General features: G+C 44.1%; 1 protein-coding gene across 3 annotated transcripts; it reads left to right on the top strand.

The window, feature by feature from the left end:
- The first annotated feature begins 2268 nt into the window (after positions 1-2268).
- Positions 2269-14383, top strand: LOC117770872 (serine/threonine-protein phosphatase 6 regulatory ankyrin repeat subunit A-like). Of its 3 annotated transcripts, none has more exons than XM_034600659.1 (29): positions 2269-2853; positions 5306-5389; positions 6191-6269; positions 7178-7248; positions 7831-8031; positions 8111-8198; positions 8287-8456; positions 8610-8717; positions 8803-8907; positions 9390-9468; positions 9622-9736; positions 9937-10019; positions 10101-10164; positions 10349-10417; positions 10529-10669; positions 10792-10903; positions 11012-11038; positions 11366-11440; positions 11548-11749; positions 11922-12009; positions 12139-12256; positions 12369-12588; positions 12695-12782; positions 12867-12950; positions 13144-13292; positions 13388-13470; positions 13659-13741; positions 13939-14030; positions 14119-14383. In XM_034600659.1, exons 1-29 carry the CDS (start codon positions 2698-2700, stop codon positions 14376-14378), a joined length of 3294 nt encoding a protein of 1097 aa, XP_034456550.1. In that variant the 5' UTR covers positions 2269-2697; the 3' UTR covers positions 14379-14383. The 3 variants fall into 3 exon arrangements, with proteins under 3 accessions (XP_034456550.1, XP_034456549.1, XP_034456551.1); XM_034600658.1 differs by having other exon boundaries at positions 10301-10417; XM_034600660.1 differs by having other exon boundaries at positions 2698-2853; positions 8287-8429.
- The last annotated feature ends 1319 nt before the right edge of the window (positions 14384-15702 follow it).

Below are 15702 nucleotides of genomic sequence, written 5' to 3'. Positions count from 1 at the left end.
TATGGCTATGGTTAACCTGAAGGATAATTCACTTTGTGGCTGTCTGACATTTTATATCACAGTGTACTTACATCACTTCAGATCTACGCGATACTAATTACTCATCATCCTCAGTTGGCCAAATACTCAGCACATTTAATGGATAATGTGTTGTTTTGGTCAGACTGTGCATACCAAACATTCTAAGTGATGAGAGTAAAACTTTACGACCGATCACCAGCTCTTGGTCTTTAAAAGCTTTGAATGCTCTGGATGTCAGTGTCTTCATTGCTGCTGTCCCTGGCACACACACAGACCCGCACGTGCTGGCCTTTGTGTGTCTGGACTCGGATTACATTACACATGGTGCATCCTGCCGCAGGGTCAAAGCAGAGGTCAGTTTTGTAGCCTGCGTACTTTGGCTCACACATGCACGTTAAGGCTCTCTCCCATGAAGTAAGGCTCGTAGGCAGCGCTGTGCTACTGTTTGTGGGTATTTGGGATAATATTTTGCCAGCATTCTTTTGTTTTTGTGGTCAGATTGGGTTCATCTTTTGTGTTTTTGCTAAGTTCCCGTTGCTATGCGAGCCCCAGCTCTGGATTAATGAAGCAGGCATTTGATCTCTGCCTGTCTCACGAAAACACATCCAACTCATTATAGATACAAATTTCAGTTTATGTTGTCAGTTCATATGCTCATCCTTGTTTGCTCTTGGCTTTGCTTTTGGGTCCATATTACATCTATAAACCCATATTACAGTTCACCCAAAGACTAATTTCTAACAAGTGGCAACAAATCTGCTTTGTAAACATCTTTCGGCTGCGCGGTTCAGAATACCCCCGGTGCTAGCAAGTGGGATAGACAAAACTCTGGTTGTTTGTTTATGTACTTTGCATCCCAAACATAATTTATTATTTGTGCCTTTGATTCAAATCTCTAGTGGTGTCTCAATTGCTGCAGGAGCAGAAAGATTTTAGCTGTGTTTCACGTTAAGTTAATAAATGGTAAGTCCATTAGACTCAAAACTTAGGTCTGCTGAAAGACTCCATCCAAATTTTGCTCTCTTATTCGTCCTCCCTCACTCCGACTCCGTCCCTCCCTCTGAGTTAATGGGCTTGTGCGGCTTGGCAAGATTACTCTTTTTAGGATCTGTGTTGAATATGAAGGAGACTGAGTCACACACACACACACACACACACACACACACACACACACACACACACACACACACACACACACACACACACACACACAAGCAGAGTCATGCCCGTACAAACTGGTCTTGTTAGCTACCCTCACATTCTCTGGCAAAGCCAGTTTGTTCCAGTTTCATAATGAGGAGATGGGGACTTTTGAAGCTATGCCACAGATACACCAAAAGGGATACTAGAACACACACACACACGCATCCTGATCTGTTATCCATTTTCCATTGTTCTCTCGCATTTGGAAGGAAAGGGCATTTCTATTTTAGCACCAGCTTGACAAAGATGCAGACCACTTAAATCTTATTTAGCAAACTCTAAAAACATCACAACATTGTAGTGCATATGGTTTTGTTTCCGCCATGCTGTGGGTTACATTTTTTTTTTAAAGATCTTCTCAACTCGGCTGTTTAAAAAATAACCTTGTATAGAGACTCCTTGTACGACTTAAAGTTGTCACATCATTAATTGAATGCACCGTTCCAAAGAGCTTTGTGTAGAGGATGCAGACATTCAGAAAGTGAATAATCTCTGTAAATACATCATAGCATTGGTTGTTGCAGATAGCAGCGGATTCAATAAAGAATCAATAGAACTGCACCTTTTTCTCTAATGTTGGACCACAATTCCACTTCAGTTAGAATTAGATTAGTGATCACACATAAACTCAGCTGACTCACTGTTTGACACAATCCAGAAAGGGAGCTAACTGTCCTGGTTTCTCTCATTTTAGTTTTTTCCCCTCTGCATTTTATCTCTCCCCTTTTTATTTCTGTTTCTTTAAATATTGTATTTTAGAGTGATCACATTTCTCAGTCAGCTTTCTCCAATCAGTTGATGTCCAATCCTGCCGAATGCCCCTCTCTGTTTTTTTTTGTGTTGTAATGTTCTATGTACCTGCATAAAATTATAGCCCCCATCTATTTATCTCCCTCTCTCCCTCTCTCTCTCTCTCTCCCCCTCCCTCTCTCCCCTCCCCCTCCTCTACCTCTCCTTTTGAAAGGGCTGGCTTCAGCACTCTGCCTGAAACGAGCAATGCATACTCACACATAGATTGGACGCTACAGCCCCTGTCCCCACTCATCACAGGGTCTGTGTAAGTGTATATGTGTGTGTGTGTGTGTATTCCTGGCTGCAGCAGAGCAGTGAGGATATGTAGCTTCCTGTCTGCTCATTCTGCCGCATGCCGCTTGCTGCCACCATTACGCAGAGGAATTCCCTGTCGTCTCTGCAGCTGCTGCTGCTGACAGAGAGTGTGAGCGTGGGTTAGAGAGAGGAGGAGAGGAGACATGCAGCAAAGCGACACTGACCGATAGAGGACAGAACTGGATTTCACATTGGATTTTACATGAATATGTACAGTGCTTGTTTTCGAGGAAATCGCACTGTTTGTGGGATTTCTTGCGGACCCTCGTGATCCTGAATTGTGGACATATGTAATAGGGATCAGTGTTTGTGTGTGTGTGTGTGAGAGTGTATGATTGTGTTGGTGTGTGTGAGTGTTTGTTCCTGATGCGGTCTGAGCGGGCTAGCCGTGTGTGTATTGTGGTGCTGGAGGAGGTGGAGGAGGATGAGCCCTCTTCTTCACCCCCACCTCCTCGGCCCAAATCACCTCCAGAGCACAGATCCCATCATGCCTCTCGAAGGGCTGCTGCACAGGAGGACAAGGTGAGATGGTCTCTGGTGCCTGGTGCTCTATTCATTTAATAAGAGTTAGTTGAATCTTTGTTTCAATGGAGGGTTTGTCATGTAAAGGTTTGTGTGTAAGTGACAATATCCAGTGCCACTGCACTGCTCAAGCCTGTCCTGAAGTTTAAACCTGTGTTAAACGTCCCATTGCAATAGAATACAATGCACTGCCGACACATTTCGTCAGTGCTAAATATAGCACCACTATGATCACCAATATAGCTCTGCCATATGAGATGACTGCTGGTTTGTATAGATTATCAGCAAAGCCTAGGCCTTTGTTGTCTGCAGTGTTGGCTGTGTGAAGGGGAAGACTCCTTTTGAAACATGGTAATAACTCATTCTGTGAAGGCTGCTCTTTGAAGAGGACACTGAGAAGATGTGTGAGTTCTGATGACAGGGTCTGTGCTCTTAGTCCGTGTCTGCCTTCTCCGACCTTTGACATAGTTTCTGTTTATCAGTTTAATAGGCACGAGACAGATGCTGACATGCCAGAGCCCCACTTATTTTTAGTTGAGAGACGGATGGTGACAACAGAGAAAGCATGGGAATAACAAGCAGGTTCACATAAGAGTGAATGGCATAACTTAAATACTTACTTAACTTACTTTAATCCCCCTAACCTTGGCAGTGTTTGCTGTGGAAAAGGGTACATGCATGAAAATGTTTCATCAATGTCACAGACTCAGAATGTCACTGGAATTACTTGGTGTATGGAAAAATAAGCTATGACAAGTAGGACCTACCCTAAATCTGCATCATCATGCCAGTGTTTTTATATTTGTTTAACTTGTCAGAGCATTTTAAATAATATTGAAGCATAAAGAAAAGCACTGCTTCCAGTAAACTGTCAAAGATGAATACCCTCCCTTAGATATGATCATTAAAATAAATCATATTCACACAAACAAGGAAGCAGTTAGCAATAATTATCAGGAAATAGTCTTTTATAGGAGGCGGTTCAATCTCAGTCCTCCCCATTCTGCATGCTGAAGTGTCCTTGGGCAAGATGCTGAATCCCAAAATTGCGCCTTCCTATAGAGAAAGTACTGCATATAGATGAAGCACTTTGAGTGGTCATCAAGACTAGAAAAGCACTATATAAATACAGCTCATAAATACAGACCATTGTCAGTAAGAGACAAATTGATATATATATGTTGTTGTTCACAGTAACTAGCAAGTAATTAGAAGACTATATATATATATATATATATATATATACATACACACACAATATTTACTGCGGCTACATGTTGCACCAGCACCAGCATCTTGGACCAAAGCACACATTTTGTAGGTGTGTTACAATGTTTTGTGCTCCTGAAGACAGCACATTGTGGAAAAGAAACAAAAATTGGCAGTGTTTACAGTAGTCTGACTCACTGGATGTAGACCTTGCTTTCTGCTGGAATTCATTTAGCAATTCAAAATGACACACACAATGGGTGTGTGACTTAAATCTCTGCTCAGGGCGCCATTGCTCCTCTACATTTTTAGCTCGAAAACTGTTATTGGCTCCTGTATTTTCATTTGTATCCGTTATATATAACCTTTAAGCTGAAGACGAAGTATATCGTGTTTTCCTGTTGTAGATCATAATATTTACTTTACCTTTAACATTTTTTTTTATCTCCAAGCATAAAAACATCATGAGAAAACACAGTATCCAGAATTAATTGTGAGCTTAATATAGAGATCCTTCCCTTAGCCTTTAATTTGAATGGGCTCCTGCCCTTCTGTTGCCCACCAATTCCTCTGGAAGGTTTATGATGTCTGCTGAGCAACACTTTTTAGAAATCCCACCCAGTATCAGGCAGCGCAATGTGCTCATGTTCGTGCCAACTATAAACACACACAGATGTACGTAAATAAAACTGAGGGGAGAGCTGGTGTAAGAGATGTGCCCTGGGTGTTTTGTTTTTATGTCTCATTTATCTGCAGCTTCCTTCCTGGGAAATTTGACATCTCTTCCCAAGAACATGCACACCTTGTATAACTGGTTTAAATCGACGTAATAAATAGTTGTAGAAAGAGGAAATGCTTTGCTTTCTAAATGACCTGTAATTTCCCCCCCATTGCACCTGTCTTTTACATCGCTGTTTACATTCTTATCAAGTGACCTCGCAGAGAGCACAGCTCCAGCCCCTCACAGAAAGACTCAAACCTTTACTGAACAGTATATGTGTGTTTATGAGCTGTATGGTGCTGCTGCTACTGTCATAAACAAAATGTGGGATGTACAGCCGTTTGACCTGTGGCTCTCTCCCAGCTTGGGATTATAGTGTCTATATGTGAGACTCTACCATTTTTAAACCTCGTAACTCTCACTGATAACACAGTTGTCAACATGGACAATTGCTGCCTTGCAAATCGAAGGATGTAGAAGTGTGCATCAGCGTTTCTTTCTTTCCCCCCCCCATCTCTGTAGCCGTCGTTGTTAAGAGCTATCTTCAACGTGGACCCAGAGGAAGTTCGCTCCCTCATATTCAAGAAAGAGGATGTCAACATTCAGGTAAGTGGCACTCTTCTTACTGTTCACCCAGATTTTCTCTGAATGTATATGTTTCTGCATTGATAGTAACCCTGTGTATTCCCGTTTCATACACACACTCACACACGATGACGTATAAACATAACAAGGAGAGCAGCAATCAGTCAGCAGGCTACAATTGATCTGGGTAGCTATTGATCGATTGAGTAAGAGTGCCTTCTGGCAGCTTCTTACCTTTCCCATTTTATATAGCTGTCAACCAGGGCAGGACACACGAACGGCTCATAACACTCTACCCTCTCTAATGGATTTAAGGACATAACCTTTACCTGATCTACCTCTCCTACGTTTCTCCCATCACTTTCCTTCTCTGACCCTCGTCTCTCTGTACACGTTTCCTCAGTTTACGTCCCATTGTTTTCTATCCTTTGTTTTTCTTTCTGTGGTTCCGTACTGCTGGGGTCAGCATCGCTGGCCCAGACCTGCTGCGATCACGTGACATTTGTTTATAGCCCCACTCTGCTGATTGCTCACTACTTCACTGGAGGAGACAGAGGTGGGGGGTGCAGTGGAAGTGATGAAGAGAAGGGAAGAATACAAACGATCAGATGATGAACATTATTCCCCTTGTGGCCCGGGTCTCATGTTTCTTGTGTTCTGCAGTAGTGTGAAGGCTATGGATTTTGTCAGGGGCATGTGATGTAATGCTCTCATCCATTAATTATGTGTTTGTCCGTCGGTTTCAAGACCATGTTTGTATGAAAAAGTGAAATGTTGCTGTTGTTTATTAATGTTTTCTTTGGTGTTGGGATCTCCTGTCAGGACAATGAGAAGCGGACGCCTCTGCACGCCGCATCCTACCTGGGAGACGCTGAGATCATTGAGCTGCTCATCCTGTCAGGTGAACACAACAGATCAGCTCTGCTAGTTACTAATTTCCCTTCCTTCTAATATCTATCCACCTTGAGTAACAATTCTTCTTAAAGTACACTCACCCATTTTTTACATAAAATGTTAACATGAAGCAAATCGTTTCTGTTAAAATTCATAAAATTCATATGGTAAAACATGAACTCAGAGCGTTATGTCTGGGAAAGGCTCTTAATGGCTGAAATCGTCGGCTAACTAATGAATTGGTCGGCTCCGCCCTTGATTCTTTTAATTAACAATTTTTTTTAGCCTCAGGTTTGAAGTGAACAGAAGGCAACGTCACTGAAACATGTTTGTATGTGTGACCAAGCCTTCCTTTTACTTGGTTACCTATCAGTTTACATTATCCTCTTTCCTTCCGGGCTTTACTTAAATTCTTCAAAACCACTGTCTGTTCCTCATCTCCTTCGTCCTCACATGTCCTTCCCTCGGTAGTCTCCATGTCCTTGCGTCTGCTGGCTGCTCTCTTTTTAACCCTTGGTCACATGTGCGTGCGTGCGTGCGTGCGGTCGTGCGTGCCTGTGTTCAGTGTTTCTCAATAATTTGAAGAGCTAGCAACAGGTGCAGCTTCAGGGCTATTTTAACCCCTTAAGCTGTGCCAAAGAGGATCATGGGAGTTTTATATCTTCCAGGCACTATTGGCTCATGAAACCCTCGTCCCATTGGTCATGTTGTGATCATCTTTTTAGACTAGTTTGTTGTTTTGATTCTTCACACTCTCATTTAGGAATCAATGATAAGACAGTTTTTCAACATTGCTGGATGTGCCACTATTGACATTTTCTTTGATATCCCCCCTGTCTCTCTCTCTCTCTCTCTCTCTCTCTCTGTTTCTCTTTCTCTCTCATGCACCCACACACTCTCTCTCTCTCATCCAAGGAGCCCGAGTCAACGCCAAAGATAACAAGTGGTTGACTCCTCTTCACAGAGCTGTCGCCTCTTGTAGTGAGGTAACACATTAAACACACACACACACACACACACACACACACACACACACACACACACACACACACACACACACACACACAAACACACACACACAGACTAATCTGTATTCTGGTAACTCTTCAATCCTGTAACACGTTTTTTTTGAGAGTCTGACGATAATTTTGTTCAGCTTTCCACACCTCAGACAAATGCCTTCGTCTCGCGCTTGAATTCTTCTAAATGTACTACATCTAATGTTCGCACTGCTTGCACACACACCAAGAGAAAATGATTGTGGCTCTGATAGATTTCACAGATTTATACAATCCGGCCATAAAGCAGCAAACTGACAAATCCAATGTGTCTTTACCTATTCTGGTCATAGGCAGTGTGCCTATACTAATACAGCCCCTTAATTCCTTTTCTTCTCAGTGCTATTGTCGTCATGAAAACCCCCTAAGAATAGCTTGGACTTTTATAACCTCCCACACACACACCCACGCGCACACACTGGCCTGCACTTTGCTAGAACAGTGAGGCATATTAGAAAATAAACCCTCTGTCTGCACACTCTGTCTGACCCATTCTCCCTCATCATCCAGGATGCAGTGACCGTGTTGCTGAAGCACAGTGCGGACGTCAACGCTCGGGACAAGAACTGGCAGACGCCACTCCACGTAGCCGCTAGCAACAAGGCAGTGCGCTGTGCCGAGGCTTTGGTCCCTCTGCTAAGCAATGTGAACGTGTCAGACCGGGCGGGACGTACTGCCCTGCATCACGCTGCCTTCAGTGGACATGTAGAGGTTTGTTTCTTTTTCTTATACACACACACGCGCAGTAAAACACACATCGGTGCCTATTTTATTTGCTTCTGTGTTTTAGATGGTGAAGCTTCTGCTGTCAAGAGGAGCCAACATTAATGCTTTTGACAAGAAGGACAGGAGAGCCATCCACTGGGCAGCCTACATGGGTAAGACTGCACTAATGCTGTATATATAGGGTGGAATGCACTGCATCGTCTCAACTTGACTCATCTTATTCTCTCTCCCATGTTTCAGGTCACCTGGAGGTGGTGAAGTTATTGGTGGCCAGCGGCGCTGAGGTTGACTGTAAGGACAAGAAGGCCTACACACCTCTGCACGCAGCTGCCTCCAGTGGCATGAGCAGCACAGTGCACTACCTGCTGAGCCTGGGAGTCCATGTCAGTAGACATGCACTAGCAATCTATGTAAAATAACTGCACTGACCCATTCAAGTTTTAATTGTTAACATACAAGATATTTTAATGTTATTATTTTAGTAGTGACATAATATTGTAAGTTAATAAATTGAAAGAATCCAGTTACTGAAAAACATAAACACAGATTTTCTTTTTGTGCAGGTAAATGAGGTGAATGCCTACGGCAACACGCCACTCCATTTGGCCTGTTACAATGGACAGGATGTGGTGGTCAGCGAGCTCATCGAGACAGGGGCCAATGTCAACCAGGTGTGTGCATGTCTCACTGTAAGAGAGAGGACGTCTGTCGTCACCGTGTTTGTGTTAAATTGTGTTATTTTGTATTTTCCTTCAGGTGAACGAGAGGGGCTTCTCTGCTCTCCACTTCGCCTCGTCCTCACGTCAGGGGGCGCTGTGCCAGGAGATGCTGTTAGCCCACGGAGCTCACATCAACATGCGGGTGTGTCCATGTGCAGATACACATTTGCACAAACACTGAAACACACAAATTTAGCTGTGAAACTTAGCATTTGCCTTATATGGATACAGCTGGAGAAAAGAACACATTTCAGCATAATGTTAAAGAGACAGTGGCCTCAGCTCTAACCAGTGTCTGAGCATCTCACAGCAAGTTGAAACGATAGTGTTGTTAACAGTTTGGTAGCAGTGATGGAAACTGATATTAGGTCCCCACAGCCTCAAGATGCAAGGCCATATGGAAGATGGGGGGGGGGGGGGGGGGGGTCGTGGCTCCCCAAGGCTGCAAGCTGCTCAGGGAAAATGTTTTTGTGCGGTTGACGAGGGGTTTGAAATTGTTTCTGTTCGTTCAAAGCTTTTTTTAGTGTTGAGTCAGCAGTCCACACTGACGCTTTACTGCAACACTGATATCTAGGCTTTATTCAGAAAATCATAAACATCTTCTATATCCCTCAATCTGTCCAGAGTAAGGATGGAAAGACTCCTCTCCACATGGCAGCTACACATGGAAGGTTCTCCTGTTCTCAGGCCCTCATTCAAAATGGTGAGAGCCCCGACAGTGTCTGTTTCATGCCTGAATTCAAATTGGTTTGCATGTCTATAAATGTAGTGCATCTTTTTATTCATTGTCGTTGCTGATTTACTTGTGTTGTTTTAACGGAGATACACACATACCTTTTTATTTATGTGTATGCAGGAGCTGAGATTGATCACGAGGACAAAAGCAGGAACACTGCCCTTCACATTGCTGCCCGCTACGGCCATGAGCTCATCATCACCGCTCTCGTCAAACACGGAGCCAGCACAGCCAAGTTAGTGACATTGACAATTGACCATCTGTCTAGCCCAACTGAATTTAATCTAAGCTCTTGTAATAAGCCCAAAGAGAGATGGTTAGACATTCTTTCAACCTCTCTGTGTTTCTTGCTGTCACTAAAAATTCCCCTTCACCCCCACAACTTATCCTCCATGTCTTGTAATGACTTGTCTTCTGTGCCTTCTACCTTTTCAGTAGAGGCATTCATGGGATGTTCCCTCTACACCTGGCAGCTCTTAGTGGCTTCTCAGATTGCTGCAGGAAGTTGCTGTCCTCAGGTGCATTGATGCTGACACCAGCCCTGTCACTGCAATCACCTCGTTGACACCAAAATTAATACAGATTGCATATTTGTGCAGGGTTTGACATAGACACCCCTGATGACTTTGGCAGGACCTGTCTTCATGCTGCTGCAGCTGGAGGGTGAGGCACCATACTTTCTCACTGCCATACTATTGTTTACCATCTTTTTTTACGTGTGCTTTTTGTTCCTTATTTACCAGCCGTGACAAACAGAAAGCTCATACTCTCATTGTGTTTGTGCACTTGATTATGATAGATTGATATGTGAACGAAACATCACTGTTAAAGATGTTTCTTCATCCAGGAACCTGGAGTGTGTGAACCTGCTGTTAAACATCGGAGCTGACTTTAACCGGAGAGACAACTTTGGAAGGTGAGACCAGCATTAATTCAGGCTTCAGAAGTTGTGGTAAACGTTTGAGAAAACTAGAGCGAGTTGAGAGAGAATATGAAGTCCTTACTGGTGTTTCTCTTACCATCCTAGGACTCCATTACACTATGCATCAGCCAACTGCAACTACCAGTGTGTGTTCGCCTTGGTGGGCTCCGGGGCAAGCATCAATGAGCTGGACCAGAGAGGCTGTTGCCCCCTGCACTACGCTGCTGCTGCTGACACTGATGGAAAGTAAGCTCTTCTCTGTGTTTCACTGATTTATAGTTCAGCATCAAAGAGTCCTCAGTGTCAGATGAAGGCTTTTGTTTAAAAAAAAAAAAAAAAAAGATTCTCTTCTCTTTTGTCTTGGTCAGGTGTGTGGAGTACCTGTTGAGGAATGATGCCGATCCAGCAGTGAGAGACACACAGGGTTTCAGCGCTGTGCATTATTCCTCAGCGTACGGTCGCACACTCTGTCTGGAACTGGTGCGTACAGCTACCATTCTGAGTGAAACTTTACTGGAACTGAACAGAAAACCCCTGGGAGGCACATTTTCCCCATTATCCTAAACAGTCTCTGTCTGTGTCTTTCAGATGGCAAGTGAGACGCCTCTTGATGTGGTAAGAAAGACATTTGAATCATCCACCACCATTACACAATGAGCCCTTACAATGATTCTTTGAGTAGCTCCCTCTGTTGGACAAATGGAGCAACTGATAAACCTCCTCTGTCTTGTTATTGGTTGATAATGTTTGACAGCTCAAGGTCGTATGCATCTTTCTTTTTTTTAACTTCTCCTGCCACACATCTACAAAGTCTGCTGTGCAGCAGCATTATTTTGTCTCTCAGTATATTTATACCACATGGAGTTGAGTGACCATGGTTTAATATGTGTACAAAGCTGCACCTTAAATGATAATATGTGAAGCATCTCTCATCTCTTTCAGTTAATGGAGACGTCAGGAACAGAGATTCTAAGTGACTTGGAGAGCCAGGCCCCTGTCAGTCCACTGCATCTGGCGGTCAGTTTGTCTCTCTCTCTCTCCCAGATTTCAATCTGCCTGGTTAACTATCTGATACCTTTTTTAAACAAAGTGTGTGTGGCTGTGCTTGTCTTTCATTCATCAAGGCTTACCATGGACACTGTGGAGCACTAGAGGTCCTCCTGTCCTCCCTGCTGGACGTGGACGTTCGCAGCCCAGAGGGACGCACCCCCCTCAGCCTGGCCTGCTCCAGTGGTCATCAGGAGTGTGTCTCCCTGCTGCTGCATCACGGAGCCTCGCCCATGACCCATGACTACACACACAAAAAGACAGCCATACATGCTGCAGGTATACAAACAAACAAACAAACATGTATACACGCACACACAGATACACACACATTGGGTAGAATAAATCTGTTTGGTTGCAGCACATCCACATCACATGAATGAAAAATGTAAAACATGTTGCTGTAGAGCCATAAGTTTCACCCCAGAATGTTTGTGTGTGTCTGCTGTAGCTATGAATGGCCACCCCGAGTGCCTGCGCCTGCTCATGAGCAACAATGACCAACGCATTAATGTGGACTTACGAGACACCAACGGACAGTGAGTGTGTATGTGTGTACATAGACAAAATGGCTTTGACTTGAGGCTTTCAATGCTTTAATTATGCCATTATTTTGATAATTAACCTAACTAGTAATAATAAACAACTGTTTGATTTCCTATTTACAGAACTCCTCTGATGTTGGCTGTGCTGAATGGACACACAGAGTGTGTGTACTCTCTGCTTAGTCAAGGAGCCAGTGTAGAGAATCAGGACCGCTGGGGGAGGACGGCACTACATAGAGGGGTGAGACAGTCACACAGACACACTAATGTTACATCATTTTAAAAATGTTTTTTATTATAATATATAGTTATTTATAATTCCTTATGTTTTCCACTTTTTTAATGTCACACAGGCAGTGACGGGTCAGGAGGAGTGTGTGGAGGCTCTCCTCCAGCGGGGGGCCAGTGTTTGTGTGAAGGACATCCGGGGCCGTTCACCTCTTCACCTGGCGTCCGCTTGCGGCCGTGTTGGTGCCCTGGGTGCTCTGCTGCAGGCCACCACCACCCCACACACTGACACACACCTCACTGACAACCAGGGCTACACACCACTGCACTGGGCCTGTTATAACGGTACTAGAATACTTGAGACATCTGTTCACATCTTAGTTCTGTAGGAGGCCGCAGTATTTACATCTGTTTCACCCCCACAACCTCTGTCAACTCTTTGTCTCACCAGGATATGATGCGTGTGTGGAGGTGTTGTTGGACCAGGAGGTGTTCAGGAGGATTAAGAGCAACTCATTCAGTCCACTACACTGTGCTGTGTAAGACAACATCTGCACCCTTTTATTTAAATGTAGATGAACACTGGTGTGAGAGTGTGTAACGGTGTTTGATGTGTGTTTCAGGATGAGCGACAACGACGGAGTGGCTGAGATGTTAATCGACTGCCTGGGCGCAGCTATCGTCAACACCACTGACTCTAAGGGCAGGTAAGAGATTTGAATGATGTCATGTTTCTATAAACAGGGTGAACACAAGCTCTGTTGCTTTAATGTGACCTGTGTGTGTGTGTGTGTGTGTGTGTGTGTGTGTGTGTGTGTGTGTGTGTGTGTGTGTGTGTGTGTGTGTGTGTGTGTGTGTGTGTGTGTGTGTGTGTGTGTGTGTGTGTGTGTGTTGATGCAGGACCCCTCTTCACGCTGCAGCTTTTTCCGACCACGTGGAGTGCGTTTCTCTTCTTCTGAGCCACGGTGCTCAGGCCAACGTAGTCGACACAAACACGTGCACCACACCGCTTATGATGGCAGCTCTGAATGGACAGACCAATGCTGTGGGTCAGTACATACCTACTCACTAACACATAGACATTTGGTTTGCCTTTCGATTTCAAAATCTCTGACGTGAGACCATCTCCATCCATGTGCTACAGAAGTGTTGGTGAGCAGCGCTAAAGCAGACATGGCTCTACAGGATACAAACCGAAACACAGCATTACATCTGGCCTGCAGCAAGGTAACAACCATTCATGGAGACAGAAAATGTTTTTTTATCCAATGGTGTAATTATGGATATTACCATGTCATCAAATACATATCAGAATAACTGAAAGTGGTTATAATTTGACAGTTGTACTTTTGTTTATTGCAAGACATGATAATAATTTTCATTTTTCATTCCTCATAACTGTCTGTTCCTCTCAGGGCCATGAGACGAGTGCCTTGTTGATTATGGAGAAAATCTGTGACAGGAACCTCATCAACTGCACCAATGCTGCTCTCCAGACGTATGTATACTCCCAGAATGCAGCAGGTTAACTCACTAAAAACCTGGTCATACCTGGATTTCAAATGTGTCTCGAGCGATCTGATCATAAGCGGACAATGAGTGCGTTCACACCTGATGTTCAAATGTGTTTCCACGTGTCTACAGTGACCAATCACGAATAGTTCACACAATATGTCTCCGTCTGTGCCCCTGCAGGCCGCTGCATGTAGCAGCCAGGAAGGGTTTGACGGTGGTGGTCCAGGAGCTGCTGGGGAAAGGAGCCAGTGTGTTGGCGGTGGACGAGAACGGTCAGCTTTCCTGTCACTGTTTCAACACACATTCACAGTTCACATTTCTGGAGTGAAACTCAAACTTCCTTCCTCCTCTCATTCGTAGGTTACACTCCAGCTTTGGCCTGCGCTCCCAACCGTGATGTAGCCGACTGCCTGGCCCTCATCCTCAACTCCATGATGCCCACCTCCCCCATTGTCACCATAGCAGCTTTACCTGCACTTTCTCTCGCTCAAACGGTCGTCAACCACCACCCCACCTCCAAAGGCGTGGCCTTCGATGCCCTGCCCCCTCTGAGGCCCGACACGCCTCCTACTGCAGGCCAGAGCGCCCGCTGTCCACTGTATCTGCAGACGAGGAAATGAATGACTCAGATTCAGAGACATACTGAGGACTATTGGACAGAGCCCCACAGTTCTGACAGGCCAAGCAGCCACTCAGGAGCCTTAATAGTTCACTGAAAAGGGACAGAGAGGGAAATAAAGGCAGATTGTTTTTTAGGTAAACCTCTTCAATAATAATAATAATTTCTGTGTATCAGATGTTTGTTTTCATCAAGGTGGGAATAATGTACTAAAATATAGAATAAGGTATAAACACAATGCATTTCTCTCAGACAGGATCAATGCATGGTCAGTAACATGGCCAGTGTCTTTTTAAAATTTAAAGCAATGTCATTTTTCTTTTTAAATGCTGATACTTCCTCGAATGGTTTTAAGCCTCGTCAGTTTTTCCTTGTACAATCACCAGACGAGCGAGGACACGTTTCTGGCACCATTGTCTAAAGAAAAAAACAAACGGACAATCTTATGGGACCAGGAGATCAATGAACTGTTTTCTCTCGTGTGCTTCTGAGTTTTAATTCTTCTCTGAGCTGTTGCGGCAGCTGGCGAAGACTCTTCCTTCCGCACGTTGCTGCGTCACTGATGTCGAACCACTTTTTGATTCCGGGGAGAGGAAGTCGCTATTGAATCCTATGAAAAACATGAATTTAATCCTCGAGGTGATTCTGACAGCAGGTGGATGTAAGACCCGTTCACTGTATGATTGGTTCAGGATTGATGGTGCAAATGAGCGACCCGAGGAACTTTTAACCTGCTATGCTGTAAACTACTTAATGTCTGTGTACTGTACTGGAGACAGGAGAAAGTGGCTGACACTGTGCATAATGTGTGTGTGTGTGTGTGTGTGTGTGTGTGTGTGTGTGTGTGTGTGTGTGTGTGTGTGTGTGTGTGTGTGTGTGTGTGTGTGTGTGTGTGTGTGAGAGAGTGTGAGAGAGACAGAAATGAATAAAAACTGCCAAGAAACTTTCAGGCAGAGGATGAACACTACCTGGTGCAATGTTTATAAAGATGAAGTAACAAAGGAATAAAGATATTTGTTTTTGATTTATTGCAGTTTGTCCCAAAGTATAGCAGCTGACTTGTCAGTACTAGTGTTGATGACAACTTCAAAATTCTATTTTTAAGTGAATTCCATCTCCTCCACTTCCACCAAGGAGGTTGTTTTCACCCTTGTTCATTGGTTTGTTTGTAAACAAGATTACGTTTAAAAACTACTGAACATATAATCACAACATTTTGCGGAAGAATTTGACACGAGTTGGGGAATAACCCATAAAAGTTTGGTCTGGATCGGGTCAGATGCAGAAATGTTTTCTATCAGGTTCTTTAACATTTTGAGATAAGG

The sequence above is a fragment of the Hippoglossus hippoglossus genome, chromosome 11 (assembly GCF_009819705.1).
Source record: "Hippoglossus hippoglossus isolate fHipHip1 chromosome 11, fHipHip1.pri, whole genome shotgun sequence".
Classification (NCBI taxonomy): Eukaryota; Metazoa; Chordata; class Actinopteri; order Pleuronectiformes; family Pleuronectidae; genus Hippoglossus; species Hippoglossus hippoglossus.
The sequence above is the reverse complement of the archived record's forward strand: the minus strand, read 5'-3'. Positions and strand labels throughout refer to the sequence as shown.

Coding starts and splice junctions, on each gene's coding strand:
- LOC117770872 (XM_034600658.1), top strand. CDS start 2,698: ATGCGGTCTGAGCGGGCTAGCCGTGTGTGTATTGTGGTGCTGGAGGAG. Junction 6,270..7,177: donor TGAGCTGCTCATCCTGTCAG/GTGAACACAACA, acceptor CTCTCATCCAAG/GAGCCCGAGTCAACGCCAAA. Junction 8,908..9,389: donor GAGCTCACATCAACATGCGG/GTGTGTCCATGT, acceptor CAATCTGTCCAG/AGTAAGGATGGAAAGACTCC.